A 25,239-nucleotide genomic window follows, 5' to 3' on the forward strand; every position below is an offset into this window, starting at 1 on the left:
GTAGGGGGAGATTGGTCCCAGATAGCAGAATTAGGACTAATGGGGGTGAATTACAGCTGAACAGATTTTGGCTCAGCGTAGGAAAGCGTTTCCTAAAAATTACAGCTATCGAGAGATGGGGTGGGTTGCCTTATTGGGCAGAGTTCCTTATCACTGGAAGTTTCCCTGCAAAGCTGGAACGTCTGCGTTGCTGGAAAGAGCATTTATACTGCAGGAGCAGATATCTGAGTTTCCTTCATTAGGGAAGTGGAAGAACAATATGATCTAGGAAGTTTTCCCCATGCTATGCAAACCTTGCCTAAAACAATGAGGGGTGGGGGGAAAACCAAAAAAAATGTTTGGGGAAACCGGTAATGCAGCGTTTGTAGGCGTTAAAACAAAACAAAAACAAAGACACATTCCTCTGGGTCTAAGATTAGCATGCTTCTTTTAAGGACTTACGGTACGGTGCATACACTTAAGGTACACATGCAAATATAAATACTGATCTGTGTGCAACCTGCTTGCCTTTCACCTACCTGGTTTTCCTAAATCTGGGAGGGAGAAGTGACTGTGGCGCGATCTGAACAGGTTTCTCCAGGTTGGGTTACCCCGGGACTACTCAAACAGCCCAGGGTTCTTCCCACGAGGTGATCCGAGGTGTCTGCATTCAGAGGCTCCGCCCGGCGTGCTTTATTATGCGCCCCTTACGTCACGGCGCTCTACAACCCCGGAAGTTCCCTCCGGTCGGCGATGGCGATGGTTGGAGAGCAGTGGGTGCTGGTGGAGATGGTTCAGGCGTTGTATGAGGTGAGCCCACCCCCGACTCGGACACTCGGGCCAGGGCTGCCAGGAGGTATACGTGGATCTTGGGCTTAAAAAAGGAAGGCGCGAGGAACGTTCCTTCTGCCCACCCAGCCTTTTTCCGGCACTTGAACTGCTTTGCATGCGGCCCGAGGCGGAGGGTCTTAGGAAAGTGATAAGGCCGCTAACCAATGAGGAGGGTTGGCAGGAGAGTCGGACCTCTTTCGGCCAATAGGCGGTGCAGGGAAGGCGAAGGCGGGGGCAGGGGTGGGGGGAGTGGGGGGCGAAGAAGGAGAGCGTGTGGACCTTCAGGGAGTTGGACCAGAGGGGTGGTCCGAAAAACCTATTCGGTCCAACGAGCATTATTATTAATTAAGTGCTTACCTTGTGCTGAGGTCCTGTGCTGGGCGTTGAGGATTTGAAGACGAAAAAGAAGAAAAAAACAAACCAACAAAAAACTCTTGCCTACAGAAGAAATTAAAGATTCAGGGGATGAGATCTAATAAAAGTGCATTTGGAAGATACTCTGGGAAGACTGGTTTTGCACTTTGAGGGGGTGTCACCAGTGATAAAATGGAAAAGGAAAGGTTAGCAGGATGTGGGGGACGAAGGATGACTAGGGCATGGGTTTGAACGTAAAGATCTTCAGAAGGCGCGCCAGCCGCGTGTTCAAAGTGGAATGTATTGGAAAAGAATGAGGGTATGAACGGGAGTTAGTGTTTTGGAGACATAAAAAAGGAGGATAATTTGGGATTTTGAAATAAGGAATACGAGGTTTTATTTTTTAGGAAGTGAAAAAAAAGCTTTTGTGTTTTTGTTTTTTGAACGAGAGATATATAGAAGAATACTGGAAACTAGATAACTAAGACTGTAGTTTTTATGGATTTTGGTTTTGGGTGTGAAAGATAATGCTTCTGCCTGTTGGGAAGAATAGGTGGCATTTTATCAAATCTATTGCAAAACAAGCCGCGAATGTGACCTCCCACTTACTTGAGTGGTTGCCAGCTTTAATTTAATCAGTAATTTTAGATGCATAGATATATGTGCGTTTGTGTGTCTGTGTATCAGTAGTAAGAGTATAATGCACTACAATTTGGGAGAAATCATTAAGTTTCTTCTTTATATGCTCTTTGATCATTTTTATTAAAGGTTTGGTTTGACAGTATACTTCCTATGATCTTTGATATTGTGAAAGAAATTGGTAGAGGGAATGTAATTTCCCTGAGGGTGGAAGAGAGTTTAATGTCAGGAGTTCTAGATCCAGATTGTTTTTTGACTCACTGGGCTTGTTGCTTAACTTTTATGTAGCCTCTTTTTTCCTTGGTTTGGGTCACTTAGTAATTTTCAGAAATCTATAGTTTGGGAATTCTAAAGTTGTTGAGTAATTTAGTAGCCCTTGGTAGGTAATTATGTCCTATTCCCCAAAGTGAATTATATTGTAGCAGACAAACTTACGGAGCCCCTTAAGGAGAGGGTTTTTTTTTCCCGTTTCCATTCTAGTGTATTACTTATATGAACTTGACATGTAGAACGAAAATTTTGGCCTTACTGTAAAAGGAAATTTAGTATATAAAGTGCAGTATGTAGGCAGAAGAAATGGGGGTCCACTTCTCTCTCTGCACACATTCTTTTTTTTCCCCTAAATTACTACACATTCATTTGGTGACCTCATCAGCTCCTATAGGTTTAATTTTATTTATGTAGATGACTCCCAGATCTATATATCTATCCTTAGTTTCTCTCTTGTGTTCTAGTTCTGCAAACTACCCTTTGGACATATCAATTAACAAGCACTGTGCTAGGTGCTAGGGATACAAATACAAAGAAAGAAACGATTCCTATTCAAAGTGACCTAATGGAGGAAATGAGTACATATAAAAGCATATACAGCATAACCTTAAAATTAATAAATACTGATAATATTTACAAAGTAGTTAAGTACAAGGTATTTTGGGAGGATGGGTGGATTGGGAAAGATTATATGCAGATGATGCTTAGAAGCTAGTGACTCCTCGAGCTGGAAATAAAGGAGTTGGGGGACAGCTGGAGCAAAGGCCTACCCCTTTGTAGATTGATGGAGTGTTGTGTGTGAGGAAAAGAGAGAAGGCCAATTTGGTTGGATTGCAGATTGTGGGAGGAAGGAGAAATCTCCAGTGAAGCTATAAAGAGACTAAGGGCCAGGTTGTATAGGGCTTTAAAAGCTGAACAGGAGACTGGAAGCCACTGGAGTTGGTTAAGTAAGTAGTCAGTGATCATATATGAGCTTAAGGAAAATCACATTGGCAGCAGTGAGTGTGTAATGGATTGGAGTAATGAGATACTTGAGGCAGGGAACCCCACTAGGAAGTTATTGGAGTAATCTAGGCAAGGAGTAATAAAGGCCCTAAAATAAAGTGGAAAGAAGGTCAGAATGTAAGATGCTATGAAGATAGAAATGGTGATATTTGGCAACTCATTGAAATATGTAGGGGAGAGAAAATGAGGAATCCAAGATAATGTTGAGATTTCAGGCATAAGATGGAAAGATACCTTTGATGGAAATAGGGAAGTTTGGAAGAGGGGAGGGTTTAAGAGGAAAAATTTCAATTTTAGATGTATTGAGTTTAAGATGGCTCTCTAGGCATCTTAAAGTTCAACATGCCCAAAGTAGTACTCATTTTTTTCCCAAACCCTTCTCTCCTCATCTGAAGATACTGTCATCCTTTTAAGTCGAAAAGGTTAACAACCTTGGGTCATCCTTGACTCCTGTATCTCCTATACATCCTAATTAGTTGACCCAACTACAACTTCACTTCAGGCACTTATTACCACTTGCCTAGACTATTGCATAGCCTTCATATTAATCTCAACCCACTCTTTCATACAGCTGCCAAAGTACTTTTCTTATTCTCAGTTCATATTCATATTCAGTGACTCCCTGTTGCCTCTAGAAGCAGATATGAATTTCTCTGGTATTGAGAAACCTTTACAACATATCCCCAATAGTTTCTTTCCAGCCTTATTACACATTCATTACTCCCTAATGCAACCTTCCTATTACCTATACAACCCCATTTCATGTCTTTGCATTATAGCACTATTCCCTCCCATCACCCCTTGTATCTATTTTATACATACATACATACACGTACACACACACACACATATAGTGGTTCTTAAAGCAAGGACAATTTTTGTCTTTGTATCCCTACTGCCTAGCACAGTGGCACTTTATAGCATTTAAAAGATAATTAATAAATACTTTTTGATAGATTGATTTAAAGGTATTTGTCAAACAACCAGAAAGTTTACCTTATGCATATTCTTCATAGATATGATCATTTCAAATATTTGTTCAGTGGTGAAGGAATTTAATCAAGATTTAAAATAGTAGTCACTGTATTGTATATGTAATACTTTCATACTTTGACAATTCTTGATGTTGGTACAGATTTTGATTCATATCTTTTCAGGCAGTACAATTAAGGTCTTTGTACATCAAGAAAAAGATTGTGGAGGCTTAGGACAGTGGTTTTCTGTCTTTGACTTGATAACTTTCCTGAATGGCCTTAACCCTCTCTTTTGGATAATCTTTTCACCAGACCAGGGTGGTGAAGCATTATCACTCCAGGGGAACAGAATTGAGAAATATAAGGATTAAATGGAAATTTCTAATAAAAATAACCAGAAAAATGGTTCGAGTCAGTGAGATATCTCTAAAATAATCTGTTGTGCCTACCTTTGTGGGTCTTGAAATTGAAAAGTCCTGAGATCCCAGACTGAAATGTTTAGAATTTGTCGTATCATAGATCTAACCCTGGAAGGAACCTTAGCGATTATGTTGTTCAAGCTCCTTATTTTGCAGATTTTACTTACAAATTAATAAAATTAAGGAAACAAACAAAACATACAAAATCTTAAGTACAGTTTAGAATAATAAACTTCATTTTATTTTAGAAATGAATGTAGTTACAGTTTTGTTGTTTGGATTTACAGGCTCCTGCCTACCACCTTATTTTGGAAGGAATTCTAATTCTCTGGATAATCAGACTTCTTTTCTCCAAAACATACAAATTACAGGAACGATCTGACCTCACAGCCAAGGTAAGAGATTAAAAATATTTTTCTATTTTTATTGAATGTCTTAAATCACCATTTAATGTAAAGCAGGATATAATGGATAAGAGGCAATATACAAGGCATTTTGAATAATCAGTCAGCTCTTAGAATTGAATGAATCTTGATCTGTCTCTGGAATATAATTTGAATGTGCAATTGCAGCATAGTATGCGATTATAATATCTCTTTTATGGCGATTGTGAATTGAACTTATGGAAAATCTTATGATTCCTATTAAATAGCTTCCTCCAGGAAGGAAGTGTTGAATTGTTGAAGCTATGGCTCTTATAAGTTTGCTGCTTATTCTGTAATTTGACACTGAAATTTTTTTAGTAATAGGTAGTCCATAAATTATGTTTTTGTAGGATGAAAACTTGGTTTTCTCTCCTTTTTTTCATAACCCTAACTTAGTGGCAACCATAAGTTAGTAGTGATTTGACTACAAAGAAATTTCAGACTTCAGCCTTTTTTAGCATAATGAAAGGAAAAGAAAAAGATGGTGCTTTGTAACTACTTTCCCTTCCATTGTATTGGAATTACTGATTTTAATCTAAATTCTGAATAGTTTGGGGACTAGTTATGCCAGTGGTTTAACTTGCTTCCCATTTCTAGTTCACAGCTAAAATCAAAACCTTTTCTCTAAAACTAGATATGGTTTTAGACATTGGTAGTGATTATCAGATATTCCTTGGGGTAAGTGATGAATGTACTTATATAATTATGTAAACACTATATGAAGTTAGTCAAGTCAGATGAAAGGGGTGTTTTTTGCCTTGGGGCAAAAATTATTGAATATGAAAAATCTTTTTTAAAAAATTTATTTATTTAATTTATTTAATATATTTAGTTTTCAGCATTTTCAACAAGAGTTTGAATTACGAATTTTCTCCCCATTTCTACCCTCCCGCCCACTCCAAGATGGCGTATATTCTGGTTGCCCTGTTGCCCAGTTAGCCCTCCCTTCTGTCACCACAGTCCCCTCCCAACCACTTTTCCCTTACTTTTTTGTAGGGCAAGATAAATTTCTATGCCCCATTGCCTGTGTATCTTATTTCCTAGTTGCATGCAAAAACTTTTTTTTTTTTGGAACATCTATTTTTAAAACTTTGAGTTACAGATTCTCTTCCCTCTTCCCTCCTCACGCACCCTCCCTAAGAAGGCAAGCAATTCAACAAAGGTCACATGCATATCATTATGTAAAACCCTTCCACAGTACTCATGTTGTGAAAGATTAACTATATTTTGCCCCTTCCTAACCTATCCCCCTTTATTGAATTTTCTCCCTTGACCCTGTCCCTTTTCAAAAGTCTTTGTTTTTGATTACCTCCTCCCCCTATCTGCCCTCCCTTTTATTGTCCCCCCTTTTTTATCTCCTGCCTCCTTCTTTCCTGTGGGGTAAGATACCCAATTGAGTGTGTATGGTATACCCTCCTCAGGTCAATTCTGATGAGAGCAAGATTCACTCATTCCCCCTCACCTGCCCCCTCTTCCCTTCCTACAGAACTGCTTTTTCTTGCCACTTATATACGAGATAATTTACCCCATTCTATCTCTCCCTTTCTCCCTCTCTCCCTCTCTCATTGTATTCCTCTCTCATCCCTTAGTTTGATTTTATTTTTTTAGATATCGTCTATTCATATTCAACTCACCCTGTGCCCTCTGTCAATGTGAATGTGTGTGTGTGTGTGTGTGTGTATTCATTCCCTTCAGCTACCCAAATACTGAGGTCTCATGAATCATACACATCATCTTTCCATGTAAACAAAACAGTGCAACTTTAGTAAGTCGCTTGTGATTTCTCCTTCTTGTTTACCTTTTCATGCTTCTTTTGATTCTTGTGTTTGAAAGTCAAATTTTCTATTCAGCTCTGGTCTTTTCACTGAGAAAGCTTGAAAGTCCTCTATTTTATTGAAAATCCATATTTTGCCTTGGAGCATGATACTCAGTTTTGTTGGGTAGGTGATTCCTTCTTGGTTTTAATCCTAGCTCCATTGACTTCCAGAATATCATATTCCAAGCCCTTTGATCCCTTACTGTAGAAACTGCTAGATCTTGTATTATTCTGATTATGTTTCCACAGTACTCAAATTGTTTCTTTCTGGCTGCTTGCAGTATTTTCTCCTTGCTCTGGGAGCTTTGGAATTTGGCGACAATATTCCTAGGAGTTTTCTTTTTGGGATCTTTTTGAGGAGGTGATTGGTGGATTCTTTCAATTTCTATTTTACCCTCTGGCTCTAGAATATCAGGGCAGTTCTCCTTGATAATTTCTTGAAAGGTGATATCTAGGCTTTTTTTTTTTTTTTTTTTGATCAAGGCTTTCAGGTAGTCCAGTAATTTTTAAATTTAATTATCTCTCCTGGATCTATTTTCCAGGTCAGTGTTTTTTCCAATGAGAAAATACAAAAAATCTTAAAATAGTTTTTTCTTACATAAATTTATAACAAATTTCAATAATTTTTTCTTGAATTTATTTGGTATTTTATTTTTGCCATTATATGTAAAAACAGTTTTTAACATTTGTTTTTAAAATTTTGAGTTCCAAATTCTCTCCTTTTCTCCCTCCCCACCCTTTCACCCACCATTTGAGAAGGCAAATGATTCAATATTGGTTATACATGTATAGTCATGGAAAACATTTCCATAATAGTCATGTTGTGAAAGAAAACATGGACCAAAAAAAAAAACCCTCAGGAAAAATAAAGTTAAAAAAGTATGCTTCAATCTGTATTCAGACACAAGCAGTTCTTTCTCCGGGGATGGATAGCATTTTTCATCATAAGTCCTTCAGAGTTGTCTTGGATCGTTGTGTTGCTGAGAATAGCTAAGTCATTCACAGCTCATCATCTTACAGTAGTGCTGTTAGTTTGTATACAATACATTTCAGTTTGCATCAACTCATTTAAGCCTGTGCAGGTTTTTCTGAGAGCATCCTGCTCATCATTTCTTATAGCACAATAGTATTCCATCATTTGTTTGTTTGTTGAGCTGTTCCTCAATTGATGGGCATCGCCTCAATCTCTAATTTTTTGCCAGCAGAAAAGGGATTTTTGTACACATAGGTCCTTTTCCTTATTTTTTTTTAATTGATTTTGAGTTACAGATCTAGTAGTAGTATTACTACGTCAAAGGGAGGATATGTATGGTTTTATAGCCCTTTGGGCATGGTTCCAAATGTTTGAATCTTTGAATGTTTGAATCATTTCACAACTCCACCAACAATGCATTAATGTCGCATTTTTCCCACATCCCAGCTAACATTTGTCATTTTCCTTTTCTGTCCTATTAGCCAATATAATATGAGGTAGTACCTCAAAATTGTTTTAATTTGCATTTCTCCAGTCAAGAGTGAGTTAGAACATTTTTTCATACGGCTGTAGATGGCTTTGATGACTTCATCTGAAAACTGTTCCTATCATTTGATCACTTCTCAACTGGAGGATGACTCTTGTTTTTATAATTTTGGCTCAGTACTCCGTATGTTTGAGAAATGAGGCCTTCATCAAAGAAACCTGCTTCAGAAGTTTTTTCACAATTACTATTGCTTTGTTACTATCTCCCTCCATCCTATTTCACCCCCTCCCCCTCCGCCATTTAGTCTGTTCTCTCCTTTGACCCTGTCCCTTCTCAAAAGTGTTTTGCTTCTGAGTATCTTCTCCAATTTTCCTTCCCTTTCATCACCCCCCACACACATTCCCTTCCTTTTATCCCCTTCTCTCCTACTTTACTATAGGGTAAGATAGATTTCTATACCCAATTGAGTATATTTATTCCCTCTTGGAGCCAGTTCTAATGAGAGTAAGGTTCATTCACAGCCCTTCACATGCCCCACTTTCCCCTCAAGTGTAAAACTTTTTCTTGACTGTTTTATGTGAGATAATTTACCCCATTCTACCTCTCCTTTCCCTTTTTCCCAGTACATTCCTCTCTCACCCCTTAATTTTATTTTTTTAGATATTATCCCTTCATATTCAATTCATACCTGTATCTACTGTCTATATATACTGCTTCTAACTGCCGTAATAATGTAACCCGTAATAATAAGAAAGTTCTTATGAGTTACTAGTATCATCTTCCCATGTAGGAATGTAAACAGTTTAACCTTATCAGGTTCCTTATGATATATATATATCAGTAAACCTTTTCATATTTCTCTTGAGTTTTGTATTTGAAGGTCAAATTTTCTATTCAGCTTTGGTCTTTTCATCGAGAATGTTTGAAAGTTGTTTATTTCATTGAGTATCCATTTTTTCTCCAGAAGGATTATGTTCTGTTTTGCTGGGCAGGTGATTCTTGGTTGTAATCTAAGCTCCTTTGTCTTCTGTAATATCATATTACAAGCCCTCTGATCCTTTACTGTAGAAGGTGCTGAATCTCGCGTTATCCTGACTGTGGCTCCATGATAACTTGAATTGTTTCTTTCTGACTACTTGCAATATTTTATTGTGTTATCCTGATTGTGTTTCCACAGTACTCAATCATTTCTTTCTAGCTGCTTCCAATATTTTCTCCTTGACCTGGGAGTTCTGGAATTTGGCTGTAATATTCCTGGGGGTTTCATTTTGGGATCTCTTTCTTTAAATAATCTCTCCTGGATCTATTTTCCGGGTCAGTTATTTTTCCAATGAGACATTTTCACATTGTCTTATATTTTTTCATTCTTTTGATTTTATTTTATTGTTTCTTGATTTCTCATAAGGTCATTAGCTTCCATTTGCTCAGTTCTAATTTTTAGGGAATTATTTTCTTCACTGAGCTTTTGTACCTCCTTTTCCCATTTGGCCAATTCTACTTTTTAAGGAGTTTTTTTTTCTTCATTGAATTTTTGTGCCTCCTTTTCCATGTGGCCAATTCTGCTTTTTAAGGCATTCTTCTCGGCTTTTTGTGCCTCTTTTACCATTTGGCCTAGTCTGTTTTTTAAGGTGTTATTTTCTTCAGTATTTTTTTATGTCTCCTTTACCAAGCTGTTGACTCATTTTTCATGATTTTCATTTCTCTTCCCAATTTTTCCTCTGTCTCTCTTACTTGATTTTTGAAATGCTTTTTGAGCTCTTCCATGGCTTGCAACCAGTTCATATTTTTCTGGGAGGCTTTGGATGTAGGAACTTTGACTTTATCTTCTAATGAGTGTGTATTTTGATCTTGTCACCATAGTAACTTTCTATGGTCATTTTTTCTTTTCCCGTTGTTTATTCATTTTCCCAGCCTATTTCTTGACTTTTAAGTCTTTGTTAAAGTAGGGCTGTGCTTCCTTGGTGCAGGGTACACTGTCCCAAGCTTCGGAGGTTTTGTGCAGCTGTTACCAGAGGTACTTCTAGGAACCTGTAAGTTTTCTAGTTCTTTAAGGTGGTATAATCTAAGGAAAGGTGTGTTTAGTACTCCCTTGGTCTGTGTATGACCACAAGCACTCCTTTCTGCCCTTGAACTGTTGACGAGGGTCTCCCCTTCACTGAGGCCACAAGCTCTGGTTTTTCTGGTGCTCCTTCTTGCCCTGGGACTGGCAGGACTGTGACCCAGCTGTGACTATGGGCAAAGCAACAGAGTCTTTCCTCAGTGCTAGCAAAGAGACTCCTGTAATCTCTTTCTGACCAGTTGTTTGACTCCCTTGCTATCTGGGCTGAGAGCTCCAAAAGCAGCTGCTGCCACTGCTGATTCAGTAATTCCCAAGGCCTGTTTGCTGGGTCTGGGTCTATGCTGGCACAGACTGTGCTCCACTCTCACCCAGTTGCAACAGACCTTTCCTTTTGACCTAAATTGTGTTTGACTGGAAAATTGTTTCGCCCCATCCTTTAGTGAGTTCTGCTTCTCCAGGAATTGTTTTATGGCCTTATTTAAAAGTGTTCAAAGGGGTTTGGGGGAGAGCACAGTTGAGTCTCCGCCTTTTCTCTGCCATCTTGGCTCCATCCCTCAATACTTTTTTAAAAGATGAAATTAAATGTATTGTGCATATTTTGGTATATATCTGACTCTTATCTTTTCATTTCTCTTCAGCATTGAGATTAGACCGCACAATTTCTGGTATTTCAGAACAGCAAATGAAATTATCATTGTGTGTATACAGGAAATAAATAAAAGCTATACCTAAATAGTAGATCTCCATAGATTTGATTTTCTCTTCCCAGATCAGTGGTATAAATATAACTAACCTGAGCCAGAAAAGGAAACTTGCAAGAAAAAGTTAGAAATCCTAACTGGCACACATCTTCTCCCATAATTATTTTTTATTTGAGAAAGTGATGAGCTTTACCCTTCTCAAGGGTTTCACATCTCTTGAGGGCTTCACACCTCTCCTGACCTAATTAGCAAAAGGGTGTGGGCCTTCCCACAAAGGTAAGACTGAATCAAAGGCATTTGATTGCCTTAGGGCTGAGAAGCACTCCAAAACAAAAGACAACAAAAAGTCCCATTTTGCTTGCCATTACAACTAGTTGACCAGAACACAGGTTCAGAAGTTTCCTGATCCATACTGTGTGTCTGTTACTGACTTCATCAATGTGGTGGACCAGCTGGGAGCAGTGGTATCATGGCCTATTGCACTAGGAGACAGTACAGGGATGTTACTGACTACAATAAGAGAGCAGCACTCAAGGCCCAGCAGTGACATCACTCCTTCCAGCATAGGATCAGTCAGGTCCCAGTAGTGTCCAGCATGGGGAACAGTGGCAGTGCTCTGGCCCAGGCATAGGTTTTGGGACAGTGGCAGCTCCTAGTGCTGGATGCTCTACCTTACACTGGGGGGCAGGTGCGGTACTCTAATGATGACAAAGTGGTCAGTGGTATATGCCACAATAGCAGCAGGTAAATAAGTGACATAGATCCAGAGGCAATGTGCAGAGGTGTAGGCCCAGTGAGCATAGACCTTGTACTTCAGAAAAGTAGGTGGCGGTCTGCCCAAGTATAGATGTAGTCTTTTACTTTCTGGAATCTGGAACTGATGAAGCCCTTCCACATTGTTGCCAATACGATACTCAGCGGTCACCAGACAATTCCTGTGCAGGAATGGCTGTTGGAAGGTGGTTTGTTGATGGGGAAAAGATGAAACTTTAAACCCAGCCCCTACAGAAGAAGGGAAGTAGTTCTTCAGTAGAGATCTCTAAAGACACCACGCTTCTCCCCCTACTTCCTTTTCTCAAAGCATTCTTAGTAAACCTTCTTTTGTTAAATGATTCATGAGTGTCTCCTTTTATTTCAATTTTGTAAACCAGCCATTGTTAGGCTTGGTCTACTACATGTAGTAAGGAGACAGTATCAGTTTCATCAGGGAGCATTTCAAACACAGATCTGAAAAAGAGAATGGAGATGGCAGATGTTACCTCATCCCTTTTTTACATCGGATTCTTCCTACGTTGCTACTGACCAATCCAGCCTTGCCTCTCCTCTCTTCTGTATTTTATGGGTTATTTCATGGTTACTGTATTAGGAAAAGAACATATTGTCAGAATAAATGTTTTATTATAAAGAATTATATGCAAAAAAAAGAGTATTTTCAGCAATCTCTAGTGAAAGATTATAGTTTTTGGTGGTTGTGGGAACCTAACTCCGTATTTCCCATAAATTCATTTTATCAACATTCACGTTTTTGACTTTTGCTCTGTTTCACCCCTGTGAAAGTTGAGGATTAACCGTATTTATGTGTTTCTTAACCATTTAACATGTATAATACCGTTACCATTTTTGTTAGGTTCTTTTTTATGTCACTGATAAGTAATGATTTGGAACATTTTTTTCATATAGCTCTAAATAACCTGGGTATCTTCCCTTGAAAACTGCAATTTCATATCTTTAAACATTTATCAATTGGAGAATGGCAATTATCCTTATAAAGTTGAATGAATTCCTTATATGTCTTGGAAATGAGATATTTATCAGAAAGACTTGCTGCAAGAGTTTTTCCCCCAGCTAATTGTTTCCTGTTTATTCATAGCTTTATTGTATTTGTGCAAAAACTTTTAAATTTTTTGTAATCAAAATAATCCATTTTATCATCTTTCATTTTGTCTTCTCCGTTCCTTGTTTCATTATGAAACTTTTTGCTATTCAGAGATCTGATAGGTAGTTTTTTCCATGTTTCTCTAATTTGTTTATAGCGTGACATTTCTTATTTAGATCACGTGCCCAGTTGGAGCTTAATTTTGTATAAGTTGGAAAGTATTAGTAGAAATCTGATTTCTTTTGTACTAGTGTTCAATTTGCTTAGCAGTTTTTCTCAAATAGTGAGGCTTTATCCCAAACTAGAATCTTTGTTTATCAAATATTGGGGTCTTAGATGCATTCAGTTCCATGTTATATAATCACTGTGCTCCTCTGATCAATCTGTTGGTGCTTAATATATGTTCATTGATTGACTGACTGACTTATTTTTATCCAGTACCAAAATGTTTCAATAGTTACTGTTTTGCAGTATAGTTTGAGACTTGGCATTGCCAGTCCCCTTTAGTTCGCTTTTCTCATTATTGTTTTTCAAGGGATTCTTGTCCCATTTTTCTACCATATGAATTTCACTGTTATTTTTTTCTGGTTCTTTAAAGTAAAGTAGGCTTGGCCTACTACATGTAATAGGGTAAAGTAAAGTAATTGTGTGATGATTTGATTGATGTGGCATTGAATAAGTAAATTAATTTAGTTAATATTGCCATTTGCATTATATTGGCTTGCCCTACCCATGAGCAATTAATATTTTTCCAATTAATTATATTTTTTATTTCTGCAAACAGTATTTATATTTATATAGTACCTATATGTACCTTGGAAGGTGTAACAGCAAGCCCCCTAGCATACATAGGATGGCCTGCTAGCACAGGTTTTTTGATCTGCTTTTAAAGGAAAAATAGTTTTTAAGGGGTCAACAATCTTACTTTAATGACATTCAACTTTTAATTACATTCACTAGTTCAGGGGAAAGGTCAGCACCTTAAACATCAGAGAAAATACAAGGAGAGAAATTAGCACAGAGGCCAACAGATAGGGCTCCAGCTGCCTGAATCAAAGCAATATTGCTAAACACTTTGCATATACCACTGAATGGAGGGAGCACAGACATCTGGGTAGTTGGGTGGGGGGTCTGTGAACAAAAAGACTACTCAGAGTCTCATCCAGGGAATCACAAGGTCCTTCCTATAAGCGAACCCCTAAAGCAAAATCTCACTCGAGAATATATATACACCTTTGGCTAATGGACTGAGAGCCAGAAGGCATCATAAGTCCTTATTACTCACTGCCTAATTAGCTTAGTACGAACAGGTGTGAAAGCCTTCCTACAAGCAAGCTTCCCCTTTAAACAAGTTCCTCTTAGGCAGGTTTCTCCCGCAATGAGCTCTATGTGACTCAGGATGTATCACAACTGTGAGCTGGGCCAGAGCTCAGAGCTGGTCACATAGGCCTATTAATGGAGGGGGAAGATCTTCCTATTCCATTAACACTCAGAAGGTAGATTGGCAAGTATTTTATATATTATGAGTAATTTTAAATGGAATTGTTCTTTTTCCTGTTGTTTTATTGGTATTATAGAAAAGCTTATGATTCGTGCAGATTTATTTTCTGTCCTGCAAATCTGCTGAAATTACTGTTTCAGTTAAATTTTAGTTGACTCATTTTGGTTCTTTTAGAATAATATCATCAGCAAAAAGCGATAATTTTGTTTCTTATGGTTATTCTCTAAATTTCTTTTTCTTGTCTTTTGGAAATAGCTAATACTATGTCAAATAGAAGTGATGATAATGGACATTCTTATTTCATTCCTGAATTTACTGGAAAAGATTCTAGTTTGGCTTCCACTTGCTCAATTCTGATTTTTGTGAAATTTTTTTAAACCTCCTTTTCCATTTAGCCACTTCTGCTTTTTAAGGAGGTTTTTTTTTCCTTCAGTGAATTTTTGTACTTCTTTTTTTCCATTTGGCCAATTCTGCTTTTGGGGGAGTTCCTTTCTTCAGTGAATTTTTATACATATTTTCCCCCCATTTGACCAATTCTGCTTTTTAAGGAGTTCTTCTCTTTAGTGGATTTGTTCGTGCCTCTTTCACCCTTTGGCCTATTTTGTTTTTTAAGGTATTATTTTTTTCAGTATTTTTTATGCCTCCTTTACCAAGGTGTTGACTGTTTTTGTCTTTTCTTTTTGCTCTATAAATAGTCAGGGTTAAGTGACTTGCTCATTGTCACATAACTAGTAAGTATCTGAAGCCAGACTTGAGCTCAGGTCCTCTGACTTTAGGACTGGTGCTTTATCTTGTTGACTCTTTTCTCATGATTTTCTTGCTTTACTCTAATTTCTTTTCCCAATTTTTCCTCTTCTTCTCTTATTTGATTTTAAAATCCTTTTTAGTTCTTCCAGGACCTGAGTCAAATTCACATTTTCTTTTCTGTGAGGCTTTGCATGTAGCTAGTTCAACTTCATTGACTTCTTCTGAATTTGTATTTTGGTCTTTCCTCTCAACACAAGTAACTTTGTATGGTTTGGTTCTTTTTGCTGTTGTTTCCTCACTTTTCCAGCCTATTTCTTGACTTTTAACTTTATGTTAAATTTGGGGTCTCCTCCTGGTGTGGAGGGGGTACTGTCCCAAACTTCAGGTTTTTCATGCTGCTGTTTTCAGAGCTAGTTCTGGGGGGTCTGCAAGTTTTCAATTCTTCCCAGGTGGTGTGATCTAAGAAGAGGTGTGGTTACTGCTCTCCTGGCCTGTGCTCTAGTCTGTGAGTGACCACAAGCACTCTTTTTTGCCCTGGAACTCCTGCGAGTGTTCCTCCTTGCTCTGAGACTGTGACCTGGAACTACATATGGACAGTACAACAGAGGCTTGCTCCCAGTGCCAGCAAAGGGTCCCCTATAATCTCCTTAGGACCAGTTGTCTGACCCCCTTTCCTCTTGGCTGAGAGCTCCAATAGTTGAAGTGCTAATTTCGTTACTCCCAAGGCTTGTTGTTGGCCTGCTGAGGCATGGCATGTGCTGGACTCAGTCATGCCAGTGAGAGAGACCTTTCCTGCTATTTATCCTTTTTAATGAAAGATTCATTTATTCCTTTGTTTTCTAGTGTATTTAACAAAAATAGGTGTTTTTGTCAAAAACGTTTTTTATATCTATTGGCATAATTATAAAAATTTTTAAAAACTGTTGTTACAGACATGGTTAATTAAGTTTATAGTCTTCCTGATAATGAGCCAACTCGCATTCTTTCCAACCAACCAACTTATAGCATGTAATCTTTTTGACATGTTGTTTTAGCTTCTTAATATTTTATTTAAAATTTTTAGGCATCTTGTTAATTGAGAATATTGACAAATAGCTTTTGGATTTTTGTTTTAATTTATCCTGGTTTCTGTATTAAATCCATATCCATGTCATAAAGTAAATTTGGTAAAAATTCCTTGTTGTTTTGCAAAAAAGTTATGAAATACTGGAATTAATTGGTTTCTGAGTGAATCTGTGAAACTCTTTTTTTAATTCTATGTGGATCTTTATTTTTCAAGTGTTTCTTGTAAACATAATATATTGTTGGATTTTGTGCTGTAATCCATTTTGTTGACCATTTTCATTTTATTTTTATTTTTTATTTTATTTTCATTTATTCCATTCACATTCACAGTTAAGATAGCTAGTTGTTTATTTTCCTCCTTTATATTCTCTTATACTTTTTCTCCTGTATGCTCCCTTCTTCTTATTTATTTCTAGTTAATACTCTTTCTTTTTTTCCCACTTTTATCCTTCTTTTCACTGTCTCATCTATAAACTTAAGGTTCATATAAAGTTTAAATAAAGATGAATTTCAAGTGATGCTTCCTTCCCCCACTCCTGTTCCATGTTAGCAAGCAATTCTATTTGCACAACTCAATTATGTTTGCTAACAGGTCCTCCCATCTTTGCTCTCATTTTCCTTTAATATCTATTCCTGATTTTCTTTATTCTTCTGACATTTTCAAAACATAAAGATATTTTTATTGCTGCTCTCTCACTTGATTACCTCTATTATGCCTCTATTATGCATTAGGATTCTGAAAGAACTATTTTTACATCTCTTCTCTACATTAGAATATAAATAATTTATTCTTATGAGATCTTTTTTGATTGTTCACTTTTAGTTGCCTGTTAGTTTTTATCTTAGCTCCCACATTCGCATTTCAAAGTTCCTTTTTGGTTTTGTTTTCTATTCATTTATTTACAATTTATTTCCATCAGGAAGATTTGAAAATCCTTTTTCACTGAAAGTCCTTTTTTACCCCTTTGTGCATGGGGATTTATTATGGTTGAGATCTGAAGCCTTTCACTTTCATCCATAATGAGATCTTAGACATAATAATGTCTAAGGAGTTTAATAATTGTGCTATTTAATGGTGGGGTGGAGTTGAGCTATATTGTTTCCTTCTAATCTCATTTTCATCATACACAAAATATTTGCAGAAATTGACACAGAAAGCACTTTGCCAGACTCCTTTTATGAATCAGATATAGTCCTCATAACTAAACCAGGAAAATAAAAAGCACAGGAGAACCATAGGCCAAAAAATTAATCAATATGAATTCAATAAATTTAAATAAAATTTGATTTGTAGTGCCAAGATGGCTGAGTGAGGAAGGAACTCCCTGGAGCCCTCCTAAATTCCCCTGCAAACAACTTGAAAACCACTGGAGAAGTGATCTAGGAGCAGAGAAGCAGCTTACCATAGCCTCAAGAAAGGTCTGTCTCACTGGGGTAGGAGGGAAGCAAGGTCCAACAGCAGCAGCAGTCTCATAGCAGGGGACCTGCAGCCAGGTTCTTAGCCCTGGGCAATCCACCAGTGAGACCTGGAACTCCTGCAAGACAGCAGCCCTCTAGGCAAGCCAGCAACCTGTACAACACAGCAAGGCCCCCACCCTAGCAGTCCCACTCCCAGTACAAGACCACCAGTTGGGCCTCAAACCCATTACCAGTACTGAGGCTCCACCCCTGAGGTATACCGGGAGCCAGGTGCCCCGGGGCCCTGAGCAAAGAGCTGCTATTTCCATAGCAACCCAGCAGCAAGGCCCCTGGTCAGGACAGCAGCAAAACCCCACACCCAGAGAAGGCCCTCAGGGAGGCTTTATCCACAAGTCAGCAGGTAGGCCTGCCTCTAATGCAAGCCAGCACCTAGGCCCTGAATCTCAGTGAAAGCCAGCAGCAAGATCCTGAGCCCAAGCACAAAAATCTGGGCCAGTGCAGGATGCGAGTCAAAATGTCACGAAAAAAATGAGCAAAGACAAAACAAAACCCTTTTCTATAGAGAGTCATTATGGTGATAGGGAGGCACAAACTTAGAAGAGGACAACAGTGTCAAAATTACTACGTGTAAAGCCTCAAAGAAAAATGTAATTTAGTCTCAGGCCCAAAAAAAGGAACTCCTGGAAGAGCTTAAAAAGGATTTTAAAAAGCAAATTGGAGAAGTAGAAGAAAGAAATGGGAAAAGAAATGAATCATAAAAAAGAGTTAGTACCATGGGAAAAAGATACACAAAAATTTACCAAAGAAGATAACTTTTAAAAAGTAGAATTAGCTAAATGGAAAAGGAAGTACAAAAACCAAATTAAAAAAATAATTGCTTAAAAATTAGAATTGGGCAAGTCCATGAGACATCAAGATAGAATCCATGAGTCTATGAGACATCAAGATAGAATAAAATAAAATTTAAAAAAATAGAAGAAAATGTGAAATTTCTCATTGGAAAAATAACTGACCTAGAAAAGAGATCTAGGAGAGATCATTTAAGAATTATTGAACCGCCTGGAAGCCGTGATCAAAAAGATCACGTTAAACAGACAAATCATAGAAATTAGCAATTTCATGAAAGAAAATGACAAATGTGGAACAACATACTAAAATTTATGGGATGCAGCCAAAGTGGTACTTAGGGGGAAATTTATATCTCTAATTGTTTACATTAATAAAATAGAGAAAGAGTGGATCAGTGATTTGGACATGAACTAAAAAAAAAAACTAGAAAGAACAAATTAAAAATCCGCAATTAAATACCAAATTGGAAATCCTGAAAATCAAAGGGGAGATTAATAAAATATAAAGTAAGAAAATCATTAAATTAATAAATAAAACTAGAAGCTGGTTTTATGGGGAGAAAACAATAAAATAAATAAACTGTTTGTTAATTTGATTTTTAAAAGGAAAGAAGGAAACCAAATTACTAGGATCAAAAATGAAAGGGGTGAATCCACCACCTGTGAATAGGAAATTAAAACAATTATTAGCAGCTATTTTGCCCAGTTACATGCCAATTAATCTAATAATCTAAGCAAAATGGATGAATATCTACAGAAATATGAATAACCTGGATTAACCAAAGAACAAATAAAGTACTTAATCCAATCTTAGAAAGAGAAATTGAACAAGCCATCAGTAAACTTCCCAATTAAAAATTCCCTGGTCTAGATGGATTCACAAGTGAATTCTATCAAACATTTAAAGAACAATTAATTCCAATATTATGTAAACTATTTGGGAAAATTAGACTAAAAAGGAGTCCTACCATATTCCTTTTACAACACAAATATGGTGTTGATACCTAAACCAGGAAGAGCCAAAGCAGAAAGAAAATTATAGACCGATTTCCCTAATGAATATTGATGCAAAAATTTTAAATAAAATACTAGCAAGGAGATTACAGCAATATCACATGAGTCATACACTATGACTAGGTGGGATTTATACCAGGAATGCTGGGCTGGTTCAATATTAAGAAAATTATCAGCATAATTGACCATGTGAATAACCGGCTAGCAGCTTCTGTGGGGGTATAAGATCCACCCACAGCCAGCACCCGGAAAGCTGCCAACAGCCTAGGTTCTTTTGATCTGCTTAACTAAGGAAAACAAGGTGAAGGGGTTGACAAGTTTACTTTAATCCAGCATACAGAGAGCATTCACTTAGTTCAGGGGAAAAATCCAGCACCCTGAACTTCAGAATAAAATACAAACAAATTACAAATATCAACAGACAGACCCAATACAATTCATAGTTACCAACATCTAGGTTCAGCCTGGGAGCTCAGAACAAGGGCTGGCCCAAGGTCATGCACCACCACTGCTGTGGCAAAGAGCTCCAAGGAACAGACAGCCAACCCCTGGTTTTTATATCTTTTTCAGGGTCAGGGGTGAGTCACACATGCAACTTACCCACAAGAGGAGGACTTAAACCCACATGGTCTAAAAGCCTCTGCTCTCCCAGACATGTAAACTAGGCCCTCCCTGGAGTTAGCCCCACCTTGGGCCCCACCTTAGTTGCCAATCCACACCCACTAAGGTTTTGCACCTAATAGAGTTTGGGCCTGGGGCTTAGCACCTAGTAAGTCTCAATGAATTACTCAAAGGGAACAAAAGCCAAACTATTCAAGGGCATTTGTTGAACTAAGTGCTAAGGAGCCCATTTTTGGTTACCAACACACAAAACCAACAGAAATTATATGATTATCTCAGTAGATGCAGAAAAACCCTTTGGCAAAATACAACACCCATCTCTATTAAAGATGCTAGAGAGCATAGGAATAAATGCAGCTTACCTTACAATGATAAGTAACCTCTATCTTAAACCATCAGCAAGCATTCTGTAATGGAGACAAGCTAGAAGTCTCCCAGTAAGATCAGGGATGAAGCAAGGGTGCCCATCATCACCGCTGTTATTCAATATTATAGTAGAAATGCTAGCTATAGCAGTAAGAGATGAAAAAGAAATTGAAGGAATTAGACTAGGCAGTGAGGAAACAAAAAAATCACTCTTTGCAGATGATATGATGATATGCTTAGAGAAACCTAAAGAATCAACTAAAAAAAACTACTTGAAATAATTAACAACTTTAGCAAAGTTGCAGGATACAAAATAAGCCCACAGAAATCCTCATCATTTCTATACATTACCAACAAAGCCTAATAGTTAGCAACAGATAGAGAAATTCCATTTAAAATAACTGTAGGTAATACAAAATACTTGGGAGTCTACCTGTCAAGACAAACTCAGAAACTCTATGAACACAATTACAAAGCACTTTTCATACAATTAAAGTTAGAGCAATTGGAAAAATATTAATTATTTGTGGGTAGGCTGAGCCAATAGAAAGAAAATGATAATTCTGTCTAAATGATTCTATTTATTCAGTGCCATACCAATCAAACTACCAAAAACAATAGAGCTAGAAAAAATAATAACAAAATTCACCCAGAAGAAATAAATGTCAAGATTAACAAGGAAATTTTTAAAATAAAAATATATGAACAGGCAGTTTTGAGACAAAGAAATCAAAGCTATCTATTATCATATGAAAAAATGCTGCAAATCACAAATGATTAAAGAAATGAAAATGAAAACAACTTTGATATACCACCTCACACCTATCAGGTTGGCTGATATGACAGAAAAGGAAAATGACAAATGTGGGAAACCTGGGACACTAATGCATTGTTGATGGAGTTGTGAAATGGTCCAACCATTCTGGAGAGCAGTTTGGAACTATGTTCAAGGGCTATAAAACTGTGCATACCCTTTGACCCAGAAATACCCCTGCTAGGTCTATATTCCAAAGACATCAAGAAGAAAAAGAAAAGGACCTATTTGTACAAAAATATCTGTGGCAGTTCTTTTTGTGGTGGCTAAGAATTGGAAATCTTAAGGGATGCTCATCATTTGGGGAATGGCTAAACAAGCTGTGGTATATAATTTTAGTGGAATATTGTGCTGTAAGAAATGACAAGCAGGGGGGCGGAGCCAAGATGGCCGCATGAAGGCAGCCTCTTACCGGAGCTCTCTCACAAGGTCTGTCAGATTCCCATAAAAAAGTGAATTTGAGCAGATTTGAGAGAGTCAGAAACCGCGAGCAGTCTGCGTGGGGCAAATTTCCGAGCCGGGAGAGTCTGAAAGGCCAGAGGAACGAACCTGCAGGCGCGGAGAGTGCTCGGTGCGGAGCTGCTCCAGACCAAGGCGGAAGCGGCCGGCCGGGAAATCCACGTGGGAGACGAGCTGGGAGAAAGCTGGGCGCCCGAAACCGGCAGAGATCCCCAGGCTTCCCAACACAGGACGGCAGTCTCTGGGAGCGACGAGAGGCAGCGCAACGCCACCAGCCGCGAAAACACCCAGTCCTGCCGCTTGCAAAACCCAGGATCTCGGCCTCTTGAACTTCCGGAAGACTCAATGGCTAGGTAAGCGGCTCTAACCCCTCCCCCCCCTCACCCAGAGAATTCCTCGGGAAAAAAAAAAAAAAAGAGAACTGAAACAGAGGAGAGAGTAGCGGGGCTTCACAGGACAAATACTAGAAGCTCATTAGTCCCAGAGGGGAAGAGTCGGCAGGGGGCCAAGCCAGGAGCCCAGACGTAACCTTGCTCCCCCAGGGGAAGCGCCAGTCATCAGCTCAAACAACAAACGGCTGAGACCATTGCTGAAAAGCAAGTGCTGGAGAGCACCCATAGGGAGTGAGACGCCAGGGAGCCAGACCCCTCCCCCACACCTCAGGAAACTGAAGGTTATAATTTTAGACTCACAACCCCCAGAATAAGAAAGCTGGGACAGAAAGCCCTGAGACTCACAGATAGAAATTCGTTCTAACGCCAGCAAAAGGCAATCCAACATGAAGAAGAACACAAAAAAACCGAGGACAATAGATTCTTTTTATGGAGACAGGCAGGATCAAAATATCGACTTAGAAGAAGATAGCAATGACACGGTAGATACATCAGATACCTCAAAAGCTAATATGATCTGGTCTCCAGCCCAAAAAGCACTGCTGGAAGAGCTAAAAGAGGATTTTAAAAACCAAATTAGGGAGCTAAAAGAAAATATGGAAAAAATGGAAAAAAGGGAGAAAAAATCCACTGACGAAATCAAGTCCCTAAAGAATAAGATTGGCGAAATGGCTATGGAGATTCAGAATCTAGAGAGAGAAAAGGACACCCTGAGAGGTGAAATCAACCAATTGAAAATGGATGCTCAAAAGCAAAATGTAAACACTAACTCATTTAAAATTAGACTTGAGCAAGTGGAAGCTAATGAATCTATGAGGCATCAAGAAGTAATAAAACAAAATGTAAAGAATGAAAAAATAGAAAAAAATGTGAAATATCTGATTGGCAAAACAACTGACCTGGAAAATAGATCCAGGAGAGACAATTTGAGAGTTATTGGTCTACCAGAAATCCACGATGAAAAAAGGAGCCTTGACAGTATCTTCGAAGAAATTATCAAAGACAACTGCCCAGAGGTCCTAGAACCAGAGGGCAAAATAGTCATTGAAAGAATTCACCGATCACCCCCTGAAAGAGATCCCAAACTGAAAACACCAAGAAATATTATAGCCAAATTTCAGAGCTATAAACTTAAGGAGAAAATACTGCAAGCAGCCAAAAAGAAGCAATTCAAATATCGTGGAACTACAGTCAGGATCACGCAGGATCTCTCAGCTTCCACATTAAAAGACAGGAGAAATTGGAATATGATATTCCGAAGGGCAAAGGAGCTGGGACTACAACCAAGGATCAACTACCCAGCAAAACTAAGCATAATTTTCCAGGCAAGGCGATGGACATTCAATGAAATAAGGGAATTCCAGACCTTCCTGATGAAAAGGCCAGAACTCAATGGCAAATTTGATCTCCAAATACAAACCTCAAGAGAGACATAAAAAGGTAACCAGGGGGAAAAACCCCACAAACTTCATTAACCAATAAGCTTAGGTTGTTTACATCTTTATGTGGGATTATATCATCTTATGTATGTTTTTTATGTATATATATATATACATATACATATATAAGTCATTCTTGTGAATGGTACAACTATTGTGACAAATGAAAGGGATATACATAGGTTGTGAATGCCTGTATAAATTGACTGATGTAAAGATATAAAATATAAATAAGAGATATAAAGGGAGGGCTATGAGGGAAGTGGTAAGAAGGTTGTAGAAAAGGGTAAATTACACCAAAGGAAGTGGCAAAAAAAACATATTATAGTAGAGGGAAAGAAGGGAGGGAGAAGAGCAGTATTTGAGCTTTTCTGTCATCTGATCTAGTTCAAGAGGGGAATAACATACTCGGATAAGTTTAGAAATCTAACTTGTCCTACGGGAAGTGGGAGGGAAAGGGGGGAAAAAGGGAGGGGGGAGGGCAGAAGGAAGAGGAGAAGTAGCAAGTGGGTAACGGTTAGATAAGGGAGGGGAATAAAGAGGGAGGGTTAACTGAGGAAAGCGGCGGTCAAAAGCAAAACTTTGTTGGGGAGGAGAAGGGGAAACCGAGAAATAAAAGCATAAACAGGGGGAATTAGGATGGAGAAAAAGACACAGATAGAAATCATAACCCTGAACGTGCAGGGGATGAACATTCTCACAAAACAGAAGCAGATAGCAGAATGGATTAAAAACCATAATCCTACAATATGCTGTTTACAAGAACACATCTGAAACAGGGGGATACACATAGGGTTAAGGTAAAAGGCTGGAGTAAAATATATTGTGCCTCAGCTAAAGTAAAAAAAGCAGGTGTAGCAATCCTAATCTCAGACAAAGCAAAAGTAAAGATAGATCTAATTAGAAGAGATAAGGAAGGACATTATATCCTGCTGAAAGGCACCATAAACAATGAAGCAATATCATTGCTTAACATATATGCACCAAGTGGTAAGGCATACAAATTCTTAGAGGAGAGGTTAAGGGAGTTACAGGAAGAAATAGACAGCAAAACTATAATATTGGGAGACCTCAACCTCCCCCTTTCTGAACTTGATAAATCTAACCTCAAAATAAATAAGAAAAAAGTTAAGGAGGTAAACAGAATTTTAGAAAAGGCACATATGATAGACCTCTGGAGAAAACTGAATGGGGATAAAAAGGAATATACTTTCTTCTCAAAAGTACATGGCACATACTCAAAAATTGACCATGTACTAGGGCATAAAAACCTCACAATCCAGTGCAGAAAAGCAGAAGTAGTCAATGCATCCTTTTCAGATCATGATGCAATAAGAATCATTTTTAATAAAGAACCATGACAAAAATAAGCTAAAAACTAATTGGAAACTAAATAATTTAATTCTAAAGAGTGAGTGGGCCAAAGATCAAATCAGAGAAACAATCAATAATTTCATTCAAGAGAATGACAATAATGAAACAACATACCAAAACTTATGGGATGCAGCAAAAGCAGTTCTTAGGGGAAGTTTTATATCTCTAAATGCCTACATGAATAAAATAGGGAAAGAGGAGATCAATGATCTGGGCATACAGCTGAAAAAGCTAGAAAAAGAGCAAATTGAAAACCCCCAATTAAATACCAAATTAGAAATACTGAAAATCAAAGGAGAGATTAATAAAATTGAAACCAAGAAAACTATTGAATTAATAAATAAAACAAAGAGCTGGTTTTATGAAAAAACC

At 37.9% G+C, this 25,239-nt stretch overlaps 1 protein-coding gene across 1 annotated transcript in view; it reads left to right on the plus strand.

Moving 5' to 3' along the window:
• The first annotated feature begins 702 nt into the window (after positions 1–702).
• The window catches only part of SPTLC1 (serine palmitoyltransferase long chain base subunit 1), a 124,568-nt gene continuing 100,031 nt past the window's right edge, over positions 703–25,239 (plus strand). The window contains exons 1-2 of the mRNA XM_036739000.1: positions 703–789; positions 4,759–4,866. Of these exons, the coding sequence (XP_036594895.1) occupies positions 733–789; positions 4,759–4,866 (165 nt within the window). The 5' untranslated portion in view covers positions 703–732. The remainder of the gene's footprint in view (positions 790–4,758; positions 4,867–25,239) is intronic.

Source organism: Trichosurus vulpecula, chromosome 9, assembly GCF_011100635.1.
Source record: "Trichosurus vulpecula isolate mTriVul1 chromosome 9, mTriVul1.pri, whole genome shotgun sequence".
Lineage (NCBI taxonomy): Eukaryota > Metazoa > Chordata > Mammalia > Diprotodontia > Phalangeridae > Trichosurus > Trichosurus vulpecula.